At 37.3% G+C, this 17,898-nt stretch overlaps 2 protein-coding genes and 1 long non-coding RNA gene across 19 annotated transcripts in view; 2 read left to right on the top strand and 1 right to left on the bottom strand.

Annotated features, from left to right (window-relative positions):
- Window positions 1–10,469, top strand: part of LOC144196528 (uncharacterized) — a 109,807-nt gene extending 99,338 nt beyond the window's left edge. For 4 of the 5 annotated variants that reach the window (XM_077716802.1, XM_077716801.1, XM_077716800.1 and 1 more), the window contains 3 exons: window positions 3,935–4,062; window positions 6,041–6,191; window positions 10,340–10,469. In XM_077716802.1, the coding sequence (XP_077572928.1) occupies window positions 3,935–4,062; window positions 6,041–6,191; window positions 10,340–10,413 (353 nt within the window). In that variant the 3' untranslated portion in view covers window positions 10,414–10,469. Of the gene's footprint in view, window positions 1–3,934; window positions 4,063–6,040; window positions 6,192–7,649; window positions 9,460–10,339 lie in introns of those variants that run through there. The other variant, XM_077716805.1, reaches the window with a different exon arrangement.
- A 64-nt stretch (window positions 10,470–10,533) lies between these two features.
- On the top strand, window positions 10,534–12,041 carry LOC144197015 (uncharacterized). Of its 2 annotated transcripts, XR_013326456.1 has the most exons (6): window positions 10,534–10,604; window positions 10,684–10,785; window positions 11,427–11,476; window positions 11,563–11,766; window positions 11,831–11,872; window positions 11,951–12,041. It is a non-coding gene; the product is annotated as an uncharacterized LOC144197015 (long non-coding RNA). The 2 variants fall into 2 exon arrangements; XR_013326455.1 differs by lacking the exon at window positions 10,534–10,604 and having other exon boundaries at window positions 10,623–10,785.
- Window positions 12,042–12,079: 38 nt separating this feature from the next.
- Window positions 12,080–17,898, bottom strand: part of ttll7 (tubulin tyrosine ligase-like family, member 7) — a 56,395-nt gene continuing 50,576 nt past the window's right edge. For 11 of the 12 annotated variants that reach the window (XM_077717302.1, XM_077717293.1, XM_077717291.1 and 8 more), the window contains 4 exons: window positions 13,968–15,516; window positions 13,688–13,889; window positions 12,700–12,753; window positions 12,080–12,621 (listed from right to left, as the gene is read on the bottom strand). The gene's annotated coding sequence lies outside the window, so the exon portion shown is untranslated. The remainder of the gene's footprint in view (window positions 12,622–12,699; window positions 12,754–13,687; window positions 13,890–13,967; window positions 15,517–17,898) is intronic. The other variant, XM_077717301.1, reaches the window with a different exon arrangement.

Genomic DNA, 17,898 nt, shown 5'->3' with positions numbered 1-17,898 from the left:
GTTTGCACATTTATAACACATTACCAAACCATGTATTTTAGTGCTTATTGAAAAGTTACCATTACGACACCAGTGATAGTTGTAGAAACCGTTAAACACGACTCTCATAGTGGGAGGGGAAGCGTGCACCCCAAAAGTGGGGCAAGCTAGCAGCCAATCAAGTCGGATTAGAAAGATGCAGGCTTCCTATCAGCATGGTTCTTGGGGTCTTGCTGACGAATCCCTCCAAATTGTTCTCCCCTCCCTACTTATCTCCATGCTGGTCCAGTGTTGCATGGCTGCCTTAGCGGTGTTACTCACACAATCTGTACCCTCCCTTGAGGAACTATGGCCGACTCCTGAAAGAAAGCCTCTGGTGGCAGCTATATATAGGGGATGCCATACTACAAGTACATTTGCATCTGGAGTTTAAAACAGAGAAATGAGAGGGATACGTCAAGGATGTCATTTCATTTTTATTCCATTTTTTTAATTAATCTTTTCTCCTATAACAGATGTCATTTTGATCCAGGACCAAAAAAGGGTAGAAGTCGTGACTCTGTTTGTGGTCTCTACGTTTATGATTCTAGGCCTAATGGAAAAGTACCCAATGGGGAAATAGTTTTACCCAAATTGGATCAATTTTGTTGCTATTTTTTGTCCTATTAAAACAGAGCTAGAACCTTGAATCATAAAGATTCAATTGGTGCATTTGTCGCTCTTTCAATAGAATCAGTGCATATACAGAGAGTAAACGATGCCGATTAGGAGATGAAGGTGAAAGTGCGAGGGGAGACCGCGGCTTAACACAAGGATGTGTGATTCAGGTTTGATTTCTTGCAAAGAAAATTGCAAAGAGGAAAACATCAGCGCGCACCCTTTGAAGAGGCATCTGTTTGTGATGTGTGAAGTTCGCACAGCAAGCTTGTTCAGACCCACGGAGGAGTGCACTTTTTCCAGTGCTTACTCAGTGTGAATGGCTGCTAGAGTGCAGAAAAAAGGCCTCTAAGATGTCATCACATGCCTATATCTAGCCATGAACATGCCACCATTCAGAGCTGTGTGGACTCAATAGGCAACTTAACCAAGACATTTGCAAAGCTTTTAGATGTACCCTTGTTAGAATTGAGGTTTAGTGAATACATATAAATATTTATAAATATATATAAATATCTGTATATATATATATGTGTGTTTTTATGTGTGTATATATGTGTGTGTATTTGTGTGTGTGTATATATATATATATATATATATATATATATATATATATATATATATATATATATATATATATATATATATATATATATATATATATATATATATATATATATATATATATATATATATATATATATATATATATATATATATATATATATATATATATATATATATATATATATATATATATATATATATATATATATATATATATATATATACACATACATACACATATATAATGTATATATGAGACAAGCTACAGATATAAATATGTTAATGTCTTTTTACCGCCTCATTCGCCGCAAGGCCATGGATAAACTAGTGTGGTGGAGTGTGGTTGGAAGGGGCTTAAAGGGTTGGCAGTGAAGGGAGAGAAGCTGGGTGGGGTAGGAATGGGAATGGGAATGGGAGGGAGGATGGGCTCGAAGGAGGCGATGGGGGGAGTTGGGGGTATACATTATTAACTACGACTTCATCACATGCTCCCAGTTTCTTAGGGACTTATTATTCCGAGGCATTTTAATGAATAACAACAGGCAGAGGAATGGTCTGATGAAGTAAGTGCACACCACCACCAGTTGGCTGTCTCCAGTACTGCGCTACATGCAGGGACACAAAGGCAAGGGGGGAGGGCAAGAACCTTCAAAAGTGTCCCTGGCATTAGCATCTGGCAATGTCCCTGCCTGACACCATGCATATAGATTGGGATTTGCTTTGTCAAGGTTACCTGCCAAGTGAACAGCTGACGGTTTGATACCTTGAACTGTAGATGGGTGGGGACACACTTTTGGTTTCCTATCGGTGGAGTGACGTGTTTTCATTAAAAACAATTCTGTAGTTGTATGTCTTATCGGATCATTTTTATGTTTTTCCTATACATCTCTTTTGGAAGCAGGGAAGCAATGTTCACACAAAAATGATTCAAATCTTTTAAATAATACAGATTTCTATCCTGCAATCCTATGATTAGACAATCATTAGTCACATTTTTTAGAGGAGTAGAGTTTTACTTCATTTTTCTGAAGGCTGGGAATCATTTTTCTCAATTTATTTAGCGACAAAGAGACAAGTTAGGTAAATAATCTGATAAAGTCAATTAAAACTGAACCCTGAAATCTTTGCTTTGGAGATATTTTTGTTATGGAATGTCACAATGTTACTATTTTTTGTAGTGTCCATAGTTGGAAGCAGAGGAATCGTAATATTTAATCAGAAAAAAAACAGAGCAGAAAAAACTTTAAAATTGGAAAATAGATACTATATCTAATTACATATTGGCATGTAAAGACGAAGGGAAAAATAATTAATTCTGCAACAATGTATGAGTTACTGTGGGGTGCTTATATTAATATTTTAGCAAATATAATTTGGCCACAATCAGGACATTTGAAATTACAAAGGAGCAATTTATCCGGCCAGATTAAAAAAAAAAAGAAGGAAAAAAGCCAGTTGCAATGTTTTCCCTCAAGTACGCCTTCTCCTTTTTCTCTTTGAATCGGTTTTAGCATTTTCTTGTTTGTGATGTCAAGCCTGATTAGAAACTGTGGCCATGCCAGACATTAGTGAAAGGTGATGTCTTGTCAAAAGTGTTACAGCAGACTTTGTGCAATGCCAGAAAAAAAAAATCTTGACAGTCCCTCTTCCACAAATGACCACAGTCTAGCCTGGTCCTCGTCAACTTTATTTTGTAACCCAAAGCTCATGTGCAGCTGCCTTTTCAGCCCTTTGATTTCCCCCGTTTCTCCTCAAGTAGGAGGCCAACTGGCGCTGACTGGCTCTTAAGGCTGCTCCTTGTCCTTTCTGATGTGTGACAGCTCAACTGTTTCTGTGTACGGTCAGAAGCGCCAGCAGCTCAACAAGGAGCGAACTGGCGGGGATTGCACCACCTGAACTTCATAGGCACGGATAACCTTGTTTATTACACGGGGTCAGAGGTGACGCATTTCCTAATAGCCGCAGACTGACTACAGGCTGGCGGATAAGAGAAGGTGGCGTCAGACAAACGGCTGTCGCTCTTGTTTCCCCTCCAAATGAAGAACAAGAAGACACATTTCACTTGAGTTGGTCTTTCAGCCTTTGAGGAGTTGGGAAGCAGCACACCTGTAACATGTCACTCAAGGCTTGTCATCACCGACCTCAGCCATTCATCATGTCTGTGAAATCATTAATCTCATCTCTGGTCAAGGGCAACTAGCTACAGATGGGCTCCAGCGCTGTTTTGTTCCACTTGATTCGTTAGGTCTTCGTTGCCAAAGAGCTCACATTTGAGATGACATGTTAAAGCCTGTAGTCACTCTTGTAAAACTTTTCTGTCTGCTCCCAGGGTTGTCTTAAAAAGCAGTGACACTGAGATGTATCAGTGGATGCTGCAGGTGATGAAAAGCATGATGAGTTTGCACGCTGCTTCCAGCCTCAATCATCTATCATGGTGTCATATGAGACCTGACTGAAGGATCTCACACAGGAATCAGCGGGTTTTAGTGTGAGCTGCCGTGCCGCTAATCCCCCCGCAAGACTTTGCTTTATTACCTCCCTCAGTTCAATAATGTTGCTAAGACTCGGAGATGCTGTGGTTTGTCATGCTTTGGCTTCTCAGTCAACTTTCAAATCAGGGGGACAACAATATTGGATTTTTAGGGTTAAAGTCTTGTTTCTTGTATTTTGCCAGTTAAATCCCAAGGAACTATTATGTTAAAGTACTTTTTTTATGTATTGCTCTCCTCAGGCTTGCAGGTGTTTTCTCCAGATTCCTTGGTCTCTTCCTGCATACCAAAAACATGGAGGATAGGCTGTTTGAATCCTTCCACTCATTGGCACAACCTGTATTTGTTCGTGGGCGGCAGTGGATTTTTGGTAAGTTATGAGTACTCCATGAAAGTGTCAACTCTTAACTGTTTAGAGCAGGGGTGTCAAACTCCCTTTGGTCTGCGGGCCGAATACATCTTAATTTGAAATCAAGCGGACCAGTAAACTCATTGCAAAAATACATAGAACTAACAATAAGCCCACTTTTTTCCTTTGTATTAGTCATTAATACTAATAATTAGTGCAAAGAATGAGTAAATTATCAAAATGTTTATTAACAGAATTTTCCTTTTACATTATGAACAATATATTATGAATAAGAGAATAACATAAGAACATAAATAAATGTCAATTCATGTCTTCTGCGCGTACTAGAACACTATACAATACAAGAACTACACATTTTAAAGAAAATTCATTATTTTTTTTATACAATGCAGCTTTCTTCCCCGGGCCGTATCAAACCACCCGACGGGCCGGATCCGGCCCGCGGGCCGTCTGTTTGACACCACTGGTTTAGAGCAACACATTGCTTTTTGTTTTAAATCCATCACTTTATATTAGGACAGAAGTTATTGCATGGAACAATTCTACGTTATACTCTATTAAATGCCCCTTGAATGATCCAATGGCAACAAGACTACCTGTTGCGTCACCATTTCACACCTGTTCACTGCAACAACAACAAGAAAATCATGCTATGAACACTCCCATGAATGAATGTGTGCACAGAAGCGTTTTTTTTTCTCCACAAAACAAGAGATGATAGTTTTGTCAACACTTTTCTCGCACACATGATGGATGTGATCAGATGTGTAAACATAGAGCTTGTGTCTTCCCCTCGAGCATAAAATAAAACAAAGGTGACACAAACATCATGAGTTACTACAGTGAGACAATCTGTGATAAGAACAGAACGTTTCACATGGGTAATTTTTTTTGCTTGGGACAGATTCCCAGTGTCAGAAGCATTATATATATTTTTTCCGTCATATACTGTAATTTAATTTGACTCCATTTGATTTAATGTTATTTTTTGCCACTTTTCTATCTAGTCAGTCTGTATGTAGTCCATTAATCTGAAACATTTGAACTGTAGAACTGTTCTTATATGAAACAAAAACACAAATTCAATTCAATGCAATGCAAAGAAAGCAGAAAAAAATGTTTTGTCGTTGAGATGATCCCATTGACACATAAATCAAACTATTCTTAATCAACAAACCATTTTACGCCAAACAGTTTCACAAATTCTGTCAGTTGGCATGCAAACTTTCGCACGCACCCCCGCACACAGCATGAACAAAAAGTCCTGATTTTGGGTTCAACAGTTCACACGGCCACCTTGTGAACCAGCGTTCTACCCCCCCTTACTCCCCATCAGTGATGCCTCGACCCTCCTGAGCAAAGGGAGGACTTAAATGAAATAATAAATATGCACGCTATGACTCCCACTTGCACACCCGAACACTTTGACCCCTCTCAGGACCTGTTTAACTCAGCAGGAAGAGCCAGTTGGAGGTATGGTGCGAGTGGATGTTAAGGAGAAGGTCTATACGCCGCTCAGGTGACCCAGAAAATTCCTGGAAGAAGCGGGGATCATTAAACTGCATCAAGGGGCTAATTGAGTGGGGGTGAAAGACATTAATATAAAAAAAAGAGGACTCTCTACTAAGCTGAAGTGAGCCAGACTGAGCCTATGAGCTGGCAGAGGAGGCGGGAAAAGCAAAATGCTGATCATTTGCTAAAAAACAAAAATAAAAAATGTAAAAAAAGCAGATGGATGGGCCACAAAATTGGAAAAGCAAGCGAGAACTGTATTTTAATAAACTTAAGTCATGTAGATCCACTCGTATTTTGTAATCCACACTTTTTTACTCATGGAGTGCAAGAAAGAGCTTGAGTGTTAGTCCTCTCAAATCTTGTTACATTATCACTCTTTCACCTAGTTCTTGTATATTATGTCAAACAAGTGATAGATATCTTCTGCTTTTTGATCCTCCAATGTCTCCTTGACCCTAAACAGGGCGCCAAAGGAGTGACGTCTGTTGGTCCAGATGCTGCGGCCTGTGAAAACACGGCGTGGGAGAGCCCCCGCTCTCTCTGGGCTGAAGTTCAGTGCTATTATAACATTGGTGGATGGGTCCAGCCGCTGAGGGTCTACAGCTGTGGCACATGTGAGTTGGAAAGTGAGAGTAGAAGAGCTTGAAGCAAGCTTGATAAATTGAAGGATTAAAGGTCATTGTTGAGACTCCGTTGGGTCTATTTGTATACCCTTTTATACATACTGTAAATGTATCGACTGCCTACGTGTGTGTGTGCAGATTTGGATGAAAACTAAGGGTTAATGATGTTGAAAATATGCCTGTTATTACAGCAGAAAATACACTCCAACTTAAAAGTGAGAATGTAGCATGATTCTAATTGTTTGGTTACATTTCTTGCCTAGTGATTCATGCCTATAGTTAACTTATGTTTTTTTTTCTTTTTTTCTGACCTCCGAAAGCTTGTTATGTTGAATTTTTTTTCTTCCGGCTATACGTAGTTATCCAAAAACCTGTAAATGTTACATTAACAGTTACACTTTATATCTATCTATATCGAATTATTCGGTTGGTGCGATTTATAGTCCGTAAAATACAGTAAAGTAAAAAAAATTGCAATTCTCTACTATGCATGACAGATAAGACAAATGGCAAGGGCCTTTTATCAGGAAAACTAATGCTAGTATGAATAATATTCCTTATGGGGAAATGAGAGCTAAGGATGTAATGGAATATCATTATTCATGAGGTCTTGGCACAGTAAAAAGGGGCTATATCAAGGCCAGTTTACCTGCCATTGTCTTGCTCCGCACTAAGGGAAGGCAAGAGAACTTGGCTGACATGGCTCTTGGCAAATGCAAGCAAGGTCTATGCATCATTTCCTACAACTTAAAATGGCTGTACAGGTGCCATAATAGCCTCCTTATTTTTAACGGCATCACCAAGCATTGGAGGGGTTTGCAAAGACAACCATTCTCCTCAATGTCACAAAACTTTAATACTCACAATTAATTTGAAGCAGTTTCTGTTTCAAAACAAGAAATATTTTTGAAAATGAAGTTTGTATAATAGAGGAGAGTGAGAAAGGAATACTAGGATGAAAATAAAGTGGCTTATTTGTATTACTTATATCTACATGTACATATGGTATTTTCCTCTTAATTCATCCCTCTCATTTTCTGCAGAAAATAAAAGGAAAACTGGACTAATCTGGACCTGCATCAACTGCATGATGGACATAGGTTTAATAATCCCATAAAAAATATTGAGTATCATAACAGCCAAACATGCACACTATAAATCATACATAAGATACTTCAACATTCAAATGTTCTCTATTGATTGTTCTATGGCACACTTGGTGCCCCAAAAGCTTCATATATATCAGATTATTAGTTTTACTAGCATCACGGTAGGTATTAAACTTAGTTTATTATTGACAAAAGTTTCCTGGAAGGAAGAAGCGTAGTGTCTCAGGCTCTGAGGCAGCATTAGAACCATTTGTCATGTAAAAGTGATGGAGAAAAAATATATTTTGCTCTAACAAGCGGAGTGTTTCAAACCACTTATTTCTGTATGTCCCTCCCACAGTGTGTGTTTCTTCGCTTGACTGACAGTGTCAACCAACACACCACTGCACAAAATGACACCTGGCAGACGTCTTCCAGCTGGCGTCAAAATCATAATCCTGTCACCTTGAGGGGAATGGATGCAGTGAGAACGTTGCCATAGTAGCAGCTAACATTTGGAATGCTGGACCAGCAGTTTTTTTTTTTTTTTTTTTTTTTTTTTACTTTACCAACATCTATTTGTGAATCACTCTGGGATTTAGGTGTTTTGCAACATAGACATATGTATTATTCCCAAATGCAATATGAGAATTTATGAACATAACACAGAGCCAAGTTGCAGTTTTAAAAAATATATATATATAAAATAAAAAAACTGTCGGAAAGATAAACGAAATGGTCGCATCACCAGCCAAAGCAGTAGCAAAAAAAGACAAGGTTTAATATAAATGATCGTCAGGTGAAAAATGGTTGCTCAGGGAATCTAAATGGGAACATTTTTTGTATCTTCCTATTTATCATAACAGAGAAAATAATGTTTAAACACAGAAAATGACAGAGCTGATAGGCACTGCCATTTTTGGGATGGATGTAATGTCAGTTATACCTCGGCTCTTTTGTGCTGGAGGTAATTTACCGACAGTCAGCCGGGATGTGAGAGAACACCAGAGAATGCTGCAGGCTTATCAGTTTTAGGCTGCGAGGGCTAAATAAAATAAGGGATTCCTAACTCAGTGCGAGCGATGAGTTTGCAGCAAAAGCTAAGATGACTATTGGTTGCAGTGTTTTAACTGGCAAAATAATCTGTATGCCAGTAAGAAAAATATGCCAAATCATTTAATACGTATTCAAATGATTTTTTTTCACTGTACATGATAGACATATGTCAATTTTCACATTACTGTTAGCACACAGGATATAAATTATGATAGGAGTAATGGTAAAATAGGCTCACACTCTTCAAATTTACTAGAACTAGTCTGCGGTTGCTTTGTTTCTCTTTTTTATGGCTGTTTTGCATTCTGGTTTGGGTGAATTTGAACAGTGTCATCCTTAAACGAGCTGTCTTTTCTCCCCCTCATCCTTTTTCCTTTCTCAATTTTTTTTTATTTCAATCTGGCTGTGTTTAACAAGTCCACATCCACAGTGAAACATTTTGACTATTGCATTTACCCTTTGTCCTGTTCGTACTAGGTTTATGATAAGAGAACATAGACATATCAATATTATGCAAAATAGCCTGTTAAATTGTGGTTGTAAGTGACACACTATGTGAAAAAATAAGCATTTGTTTGTCTAAAACAGGGGTGTCAAACTCCCTTTGGTCTGCGGGCCGAATACAGCTTAATTTGAGATCAAGCAGGCCGCACCAGTAAACTCATTGCAAAATTACACAGAACTAACAATAATCCCACTTTTTTCCTTTGTATTAGTCACTAATACTAATAATTAGTGCAAAGAATGAGTACATTATCAAAATGTTTATTAACAGAATTTTCCTTTTATATTGTGGATAATATATTATGAACATAAAAACATAAATAAATGTCAATTCATGGTGTCTGCACGTACTAAAACACCGTGCCACCTAGCGGATAATACTGGAACTGCAAGTTTTAAAGAAAATTCTTTTTTTTTTTTATACAATGCAGCTTTCTTCTCCGGGCCGTACCAAACCACCAGACGGGCCGGATCCGGCCCGCGGGCCGTATGTTTGACACCCCTGGTCTAAAACAATCCTCTCATTTGCTCATAGTACTTTTTACTTCTATCTTTACTTTGGTATTACTTTGTACAACTGTTAATTATTTTATAAACTTGATCATGGTACAGATATGTTTTACCTTTTTTTTTAAGCGAGTCATTTGTGTATATTTTTCACTATCCTCTAAAACTCCACAAGACACTATTGATATTGTTATCTGGTGAAGGCAAGATTATTTATTGGACATTAAGAGAAAACTCTCAATGCTTTTTATTACTAACTTTTTTTCTGTACTTTTTCATATGGAATGTCTTGCTTTTACTTTTAAATCTATTCACAAGGACAAAAGGAGATGATCAAGAAATGCATTGGGGTTGGTTAGCCCTCATTGCTTGCATTTGAAAAAGAACTATTCATGTTCAAACCCACTTTCCTCTTTTCCTATGTTTGTGTTTTCATCCTATGGGGATTTATCTACAAGGACAACAAAATAATCATGTCAAATTCTAAATATTTCTTCTCCACCTTGAAAACAATTGTCATCCAATAATGAGTGTTTTATTATAGAATATTTGCCAAGCACACTTTCTCTTGCAAGGACTCTTAACTGAGTTGAATGAGAATTTTCAGCGAGTTTAATCCTCCATGGTCAAGTATCTCCTTCCACTTGTACTCATAGAGTAGAAGTAGTATCTACTTTCTTCTCTACAGTTAATGTTTTGCATTATTTTAGTACAATCCTACACATGCTATTATTTTCAAACTTTTGCTTTCATTTTACCATGAAGGTCAAAAATAATCAATAATCAATACAACCCTTAATAACCCTAAAATGGTTATTAAGGGTTGTATTGATTCAGATGGATATATCAAAATGTTTGCTAACTATTTGGAAATACTGAAGTCGTACATGTAAAATGCACAATAATTCCTACATTGTTTTCATGATAACGTGTATTAGTACATATTATTATGAAAACTATTTTGTGTGTGTATTCTTTTAATAGGCGTGGCCGAGGTCGGAGTTCAAATCAGCCGCCATTCTTCAAAATGGCGCATGAGCTTGGAGCCAGTCCGCTAGTGTACTGCAGAGCACCTCAGAAGTGACTATTTACCGAAGAAACTCCTGATAAACTTCGAACAGGGCGATGTCTTCGGTACGTTGTCATTTTGGTGAATTTCGAAGCCCCAGTTCTACTTTTAAGAGTGCATTTTGACGGGAGTATCATTCGTTGGCATGATGTGGCAACACGTGGATGCAGACCTCAAAATGTTTGCAAACGATTTGGCTACATCGTGTTACCTTTAACTCTTTATGTTTAACATGAAATCGTTTCTTTGTGTGTTTCAGTTCCTCAACGAGCACAGACTGCTGGGAATCATCGAGAATGTGGCGAAAACGACCAAGAAAGCAGCTTGTTGACGACGCCATAACTAGCTGTTTGTCAGCAAAGTGAGTCGTTTTTTGAAATACTAGTTTCTATTTTCTCTTTCCGTGTAATAGTTAAATGTCAGTGTTTAAGGCTTTGCCCAATTAGCTTGTTTTTCCATTATGATACATTCAAATTTTGAATCTAAACACTAACTGATCTGGTGTTCTTAATAGCAAGAACCTGTGTGGATAATTCACACACACAAGTGCCTCTTATAGAATATATACCAGTGGTTCTTAACCTTTTTGGCCCTACCGAACTCTATTTTAGTGTGAATGTTTTTTAACCCCAAATTCAACATGTACAAATTCCTTGCAGTACTGATTGACCAAGAAATGGTCAAGTGAGGCAAGTTATCGTGAATAGACATGTTTTGACCTCCTTGTTAGAGGCTCCACCGAACCCAGGTTAAGAATCACTGATGTATATATATACCCTTATTCTGGGCTTGAACTTGTCATATTTTGTATTATGTGACAAAACTTTAGACATTCATTCAGCAATAGTGCATGGGTCATTTTTACTCTAGTTTAAACATGGTAAAATAACCATTTATCTCTGGTATGAAAAAAATGGAAGCACTTATGACTTGTTGGGGTATATATATTTAAAAAAAATGAATTGAAATACTCATTCTAAAGGATCATGCTGTGTTGTGTAGGTGTTTCAAGCCATGGAGACGAAGACTGTCAAATTGACGAGAAGAACGAGGTAAAACACAAATGTTTCTGGTTGTATATTTTATTTTAATGCCATGTGTACTTAACCTACTAATTTTGTATCTTACTTCTCTTCAGGGTCTAACCAACATCCCCTCCCTGGTACTTGCGGTTAAAGAGCAGGGGCTCCTGTCCATTTTCTTATATCCTACCACGTCTGAATCAACTCATCAGCAAGCTGTCCAGGAGTCTGTTCATTTGATTTTGGAAGAAGGATGTTTGTGTAATAGACTGCCGTGGATCCAAAGGAGACTGAGCCACAGCTAAAACTTCATCAGAAGGGTATGTCTAATGATTATTTTTTTCCCCTTTCTCCTGTGGTATTAATGTTGCTTGACTTTTGCAGTGGGAAAGAGGTCTTCTGACCACAAGGAAAACATTATTTATGGTAAGTTACCTTTTGATAGAAAACTTAACTTAGGTATTTTTTAAAATTGTATCCCTGACTCTGTTTTTTCCCTTTCAGAATTCCACATCTATTTGCTGTTGGACGATTAAAGAAGAACTTTTCAAAAGCCTTACATTTTTGTGGAATAAATAAAAACTCTAAAATGTGATACATGTCTTCATTATTAACATAGAACAACAAAGCAAATTATGTCATGTTTTTTATTAACAGTTGCACACAGGAGTTTACATCATAAAGCACATTTTTTATTAAAAAACACTTATAAAAAAAAATTAGCAAAATAACAAAAATTTTTTTAAACACTTAGTCATTTTTTTTAATAAAAAAACATACTTTAGAACAAATTAAGCAAAATGATTTAAAAAAAAAAAATTAAACACTTAGTCATTTTTTTATTGAAAAATTTACTTAAAAAATAAATTTTACACTTAGAATAAAAACACAGAAAAATTAAAGGAAAAAAAAAGACCATTAGGTCTTGGGGTCTTTTTTTCTCCAAGTGTTTTAAAAAAATCAATTGGCACTCAAATCTCCTTTATTGTTGACTTCAAATTAAAAAAAAAAATGTAAAAGCCCCCACTCTATAGAAGAGGGGAGAAAAAAAAAGTTACAACCTCACCACAATAAATTAACCTCTCAAAAGACTCAGCAAAGCGCAGATATGCAAGGAATGATCTTCAAGTGGGCAACCTGTCGATGAAGTTCACCTCCAGAGTCTGGACATGGGCCTGATACATGCAAAAAAAAAAGAAGCAAAAGTTATACAACAGATAGGCTTAGGTGGATTTTTTTGGATCTAATTTTACCTTGAGCTGGCCCTGTAATCTCAATGGTGTACTGAGCTGCATGTTGATGCTAAACTGGGAAAAAGCAAAAGTCATCATATATATAAACAGGAGATTCAATAATACGCTTTTCTTAAAAACTAATTTTTCAAGGGTGTAGATGAGCCCAAAGCAGGAATTTAATTTGTCGGGAGAGGTGATTTAAGATAAGGTCATCTTTTGTCCCGAAATCTAAGATTGAATAACCATTTACATATTTTATATGATAATATAGTTGTTTAAATGCCTGCTCAGCATCGAGGTGGCAGTGTTTTTGCTATCGTTTGAAAGCAAAGCACCACATTGACTACAATTAGTTAAGGCAACGCAAGTTTCGTGAGCATATTCAACAATACATTTGGAGCTTTGTCAAAACTCACCACTACCGGTGCACCTTTCGCCTATCTTCATTATCCAAAATTCCAAATTATTTACTTCAGGCTAGGGTTAAAGACCTTACATCTACAAGCGTGTGTATTTTGGGCACGCAGGAAGAGCTGCCTCTTGCATGCTAAAGAGAGAAAACTAGATTTAACTATACTATTTGGGAGTTGGCAAACAATTATTACAGATAAGAAACCTTGCAAGCAAAACGAGTGATATTATTGATGACAGACGCACGACTAATCACCCGTTTTAGAGTGAGCATTTGCTCAGTAAACTGTCCGGTGATGTCTCGACTTTGTTTGATTAAATTAAAACTCTTTCTACACTACTCAATAACGGAGAGAAAGCGGACAATAGTTTTAGAATCAACTGTGATGCGTCGTCGTGACGGTAATGCTAGTTAGCGAGTTAGCTAGTCAGATGCGGCACACAGAAGGTGGGGAAAAGCTTAAATCGTCGACGGTGTTTTTAACCTGGCATTAAACTAAGAGATTTATTGGCGTTTTAGCTCAATTTAGTCCTAAAAAATCTCCTGGTAGCGTGATAAAAATGCCCCAGGCCAGCAAATAGCACTACACCTTACCTCGTGTGTGCTAACCCAGCAGTCAAAGGGCGAGCGACTGCGGATGTGCATCATTTACGCATTTCCGTCGACAATGGTCATAACCACGCCCATATTATCCCGCCATATTGAATGTGTAAAAGACGGTGGTTTGCTTACCGCATTCCACCATGTTTGTTTTGAAGATGACGTAGTATAGTCGTCATTTTTCTTGGTCATGATGCTATTGAAACAGTAGGCGTTAATACACCAATTTTCACCAAATATTGAGTAACATTTCTGCTTAGTATTTTCAACTCACCTTTATTTCAGGCCATGTGACTCCATTAAAATGTAATATTTGAAACAAAGAATGCTTCATTGTCTCATCTCATTTTCTGAAGTGCTTTATCCTCTTTAGGCTCGCGGGGGGTGCTGGAGCATATCCCATCTGAATGTCTTTCTTAAATTCAATTGTGCTAGTGTAAAAAAAAGGTACATTGTCAATACATAAAATAAAATAGATGATACTTGCATCCCACGGTGAAGTTTAATGTAAAATTGGTGTTTTAGAATCAAAGTGTTGTGAGACATCATTTTCCACATGAAGAATTAACTGCAAATATTCCCCATGGGAACTTTCCAAATTAACTTTGACTTCTAAGTTTATGTAAAGATCAGGTTATGAAGTTAGCCATTACAAGATTATGGCATGGTTTTGTCCTACCCCGTCCCCTCACTGTGTGACGTAGCAGTTGGCATCAGATTCAAGGAGAAAACAATACAAGTTTCCAAATGCAAATACATCCAAGACTGAGAGGCCAATTATGTCTCATCTCAAAGTATGCAAGAATGCCCGTCTAATTATGGAGGACCCTACGTATTCAGAAGACTGAAAAGATGCAGCTCCTTGAAAACAATTTGCTCTCTTTGAGTACCTGGAGTAATTAACTACAGTCTTCGTATTGAGAGAAAGTTTGATTTTTCTTTTTTTAAGTCATCCACTTGTATGATGCGAGCAACTTTGATGCATCACCTCGATTTCAAAAGTGTTTTCAGTCGCTACAAGATGAGTTGAACTGTTGCTAAAGGAAACTTTGAGGGACCTTGAGTGGCTCATCTTCTTATTGGCGTGCCTTCAAAATGTCAATCTCAAAAACATCAACCTTCTTTAGACATAATGGCAGCAAGATAACAGCAATGTTTACTTAAGTGTTTTCATGCTTTACCGCATGGCCAATAAAACACAAACATCGATTTGCCTATACACACAATGTCCTCAGCAAACATTCTCTAAAGAAAATACAAAAAAAGTGTCTTTAAACTTTAAAGAACATCACGTTCATGGTCTTACTTAAAGCTGCCACGTGGATAAAATGCTGGTAACATTAAAACAGAGTTTACAAGAGATATAGCATATGCTGCAATTCCATTTTTATCAGTTTAAACCACATCTTCAGGCTAGAGGAAGAACCTTTACACATACATATTGCCTTTTTGTTTTTCAACTAAGCCTGGACATCCAAAGCAGAAAGGTCATCTACACTACTGACCTGTGTCCGCCTTATTGTTGGTGGGTAATGGTCGGGGCAAAATGGAGCTCGGGAGCCATAACAAAGACAGTCAGATAGCCAATTTGGAGTCAGGAAGGAAAAGAAGGGATTGCGGTCATACTGGAGGAAAAAAAAATGCTTGCAGCTTTGAGAGGTTCATGGGGTCAGCGTGTTTAAATTCCTCCTGTTTTTTGACAAGGAATGAGGTCATAACTTCAAGATGACTGGCTCCAGAGACGATGTTGAGGGTTTTTTTTCCCAGCCTGTCTTTAACCTTCTCCGTGTTAGAACCAGACCTGATCGGCCACAACTTGCTTTCTGCAAATCATCACAGTTAAAGTGAAAATTGGAGATGAATTTGTGTCCGACATTTTGGCATGAAAACATCCAAGAAAGCAAAGTAAAAAGAGCATAATACTATGATTCTTCTGTAGTTTACTACATCAGTCTTTACCAAACTACTAACTATACCCATTTTGTATCAGAACTAATGAAAAAAAAACATCAATGTTTTTCTACAGGAATATAGATGTAAAGAAGTTAAAATGTTGAAAGTTTTCATTTTTTTGGCTTGTCATTTCAACTTAACATGACAATTAATTTCAAAACGCAACATCATGTTCTAAATAAGTTTCATACTTTGAACTTTGTCACAACTTTCAAGCATGTTGAATAATAAAAAAATAAAAACGTGAGTATAATAGTTCATTTGCTCTTGAATTTTTTATTTCCTTGCAAGAATTATCAATTGAAAAAAGGAAACTATTTCAAAAGCATTAGAAAACTAAATAGATTGAGCTTTATTTTTATACACATTGCTGGTGAATGCCAGTAGGAAAAATCTGAAAGTTATTTTTACCCACTCTGGAATACATTTTTTGACTTTTGGCAGCTTTGGTTGAGGTAAAACCTTACAGGGCCTAACCCTGAGAGAGTGCCTTTTCCTTCGCTGTGCTGAATATTTATTCGATGCTGCGGGGGTCTCTTGCGGTGTTGTTGGTATGTGGCAGTGATGTGTGCATTTGTTTTCCCCCAAATATCCAGTGATGTCTGGTAGGGTATTATTATTAATAATCCTATTCAGTTATATGAAAGGATTTCTCATGAGACATAAGAAGCAGTTAATAACAATATAAGAAATAGGGTTTTTTTGTTGTCATTTACCAGCCTTCATCTTCAAATAATCACATGCACAGCATTCCTAGGGAATCACAATGTCCTATTACAGTTATTCTTAGAACAGGTATGCAGGCCACTCATGTTGTCCTTGGGGTCTAGTATGTGCGGTAAAATAAGATCCAGCATATCCACAAAACCTAATAAGTGTCCTTAAGATGATCCATATTTCCCTGGCATTTAATTGTGTATAATCATAATCCTATGTCATTTTCATCATTGATATTCCAGAGAGTCCTAAAATTAAATTCCAATAGTACTATATTAACCATTTGGTGTCTTGAAAGCCATAGATAGACAATGGTGGATAACACTGTTTGAATTGCAGTGTGGTTTCCTGAAATAAAATTGATATGCGATGATCTGACCGCAAAAAAGTTGGAATCCCTTCCAGACATTCCATGAGCCACAAAGAAATAAAGACAATTGGTATAGAACTGAAAAAAATAAATGCAGTGCAGTTTATCATAACAATCCATTACTTTCTTGGAAATGTGTCTTGCTACAAGTGGTGCGATGATGAACAATTTTGCATGGTTTTCTTAAGGATCTTATGGAAAACGGTGCTGCAAACGCAGTGCAATGTTTACATTCCAATAATAGTTTGCGAAAAGTACCAACTCTGCCTGCTAGAGGTGTGAAAAGATCTATGTATTAAATACAGATCAGTGAATCCACCATAAATTTACATAGAACTATGAATACGTTTGATTCCTGAATCACCCTCATGGATGAGATTCATAAACAGGAATACATTACGAGTTTTACATTATTTTGTGTATGAGAGCCAGCTCTAGTCTTTTTGCCAATAATCTTTGTGACTTGACAAGGAGAAAAAAATGCATCTTCTTAACAATACTATTATATTGTATTTCAGAGTTATCATACAACACAGTATGATATTTAGTGGTTGACTTACAGGCAAAATGAGTCACTGACTTTTCCTCCTGTCTCAGGCCGCCCGGAGGAGATTTATTGATAATAACCCAGTCTGCAAGGTTCAATGAATCCCCTAGAGCTCTCACACCAAACGGATGAAGAGACCCTGGACACCTTTTTTTTTTCTAAACCCGGTAGCTCACTCCTCAAAGAAGAAACGCTATGTACACAAAGACACACACACCTCAATTATTCTCATTGTGAGTCCTTTTCACTCGTTGTAAGAGCAATGATCACAGGGTAAATCGATGGCCAGTCAGGTTTTCTCCCATCATGTGTTGATCTTACTTGTGCAGATAGAGGTGGGCTCTCTATCTGCACCAGCAATGCTCGCAGTTGGAAGTAAAAGTGACTTCCTTTCCTTCAGTCCCTCACATTAATAGCGTTATTACTCGGCTTCAGATGTCACGAGCTTGCGAACACACATGTAGACATACTCTGTGAATGATGACAGTATGCAGAGCTGTGCTGTGTTGGGAGTCTTTGAGTGTCAAAACCAAAGTCGTTGTAAGTAATGCAGTTAAGTCTGATGCATGAAAGTTGTTGTAGTTTGCTGAACTGGTGGCACGGTGAAAAGTGATTAAC

This window comes from Stigmatopora nigra, chromosome 5, assembly GCF_051989575.1.
Source record: "Stigmatopora nigra isolate UIUO_SnigA chromosome 5, RoL_Snig_1.1, whole genome shotgun sequence".
Lineage (NCBI taxonomy): Eukaryota > Metazoa > Chordata > Actinopteri > Syngnathiformes > Syngnathidae > Stigmatopora > Stigmatopora nigra.
Note: the sequence above shows the minus strand (reverse complement) of the source record. Positions and strands in the feature narration are given on the sequence as shown.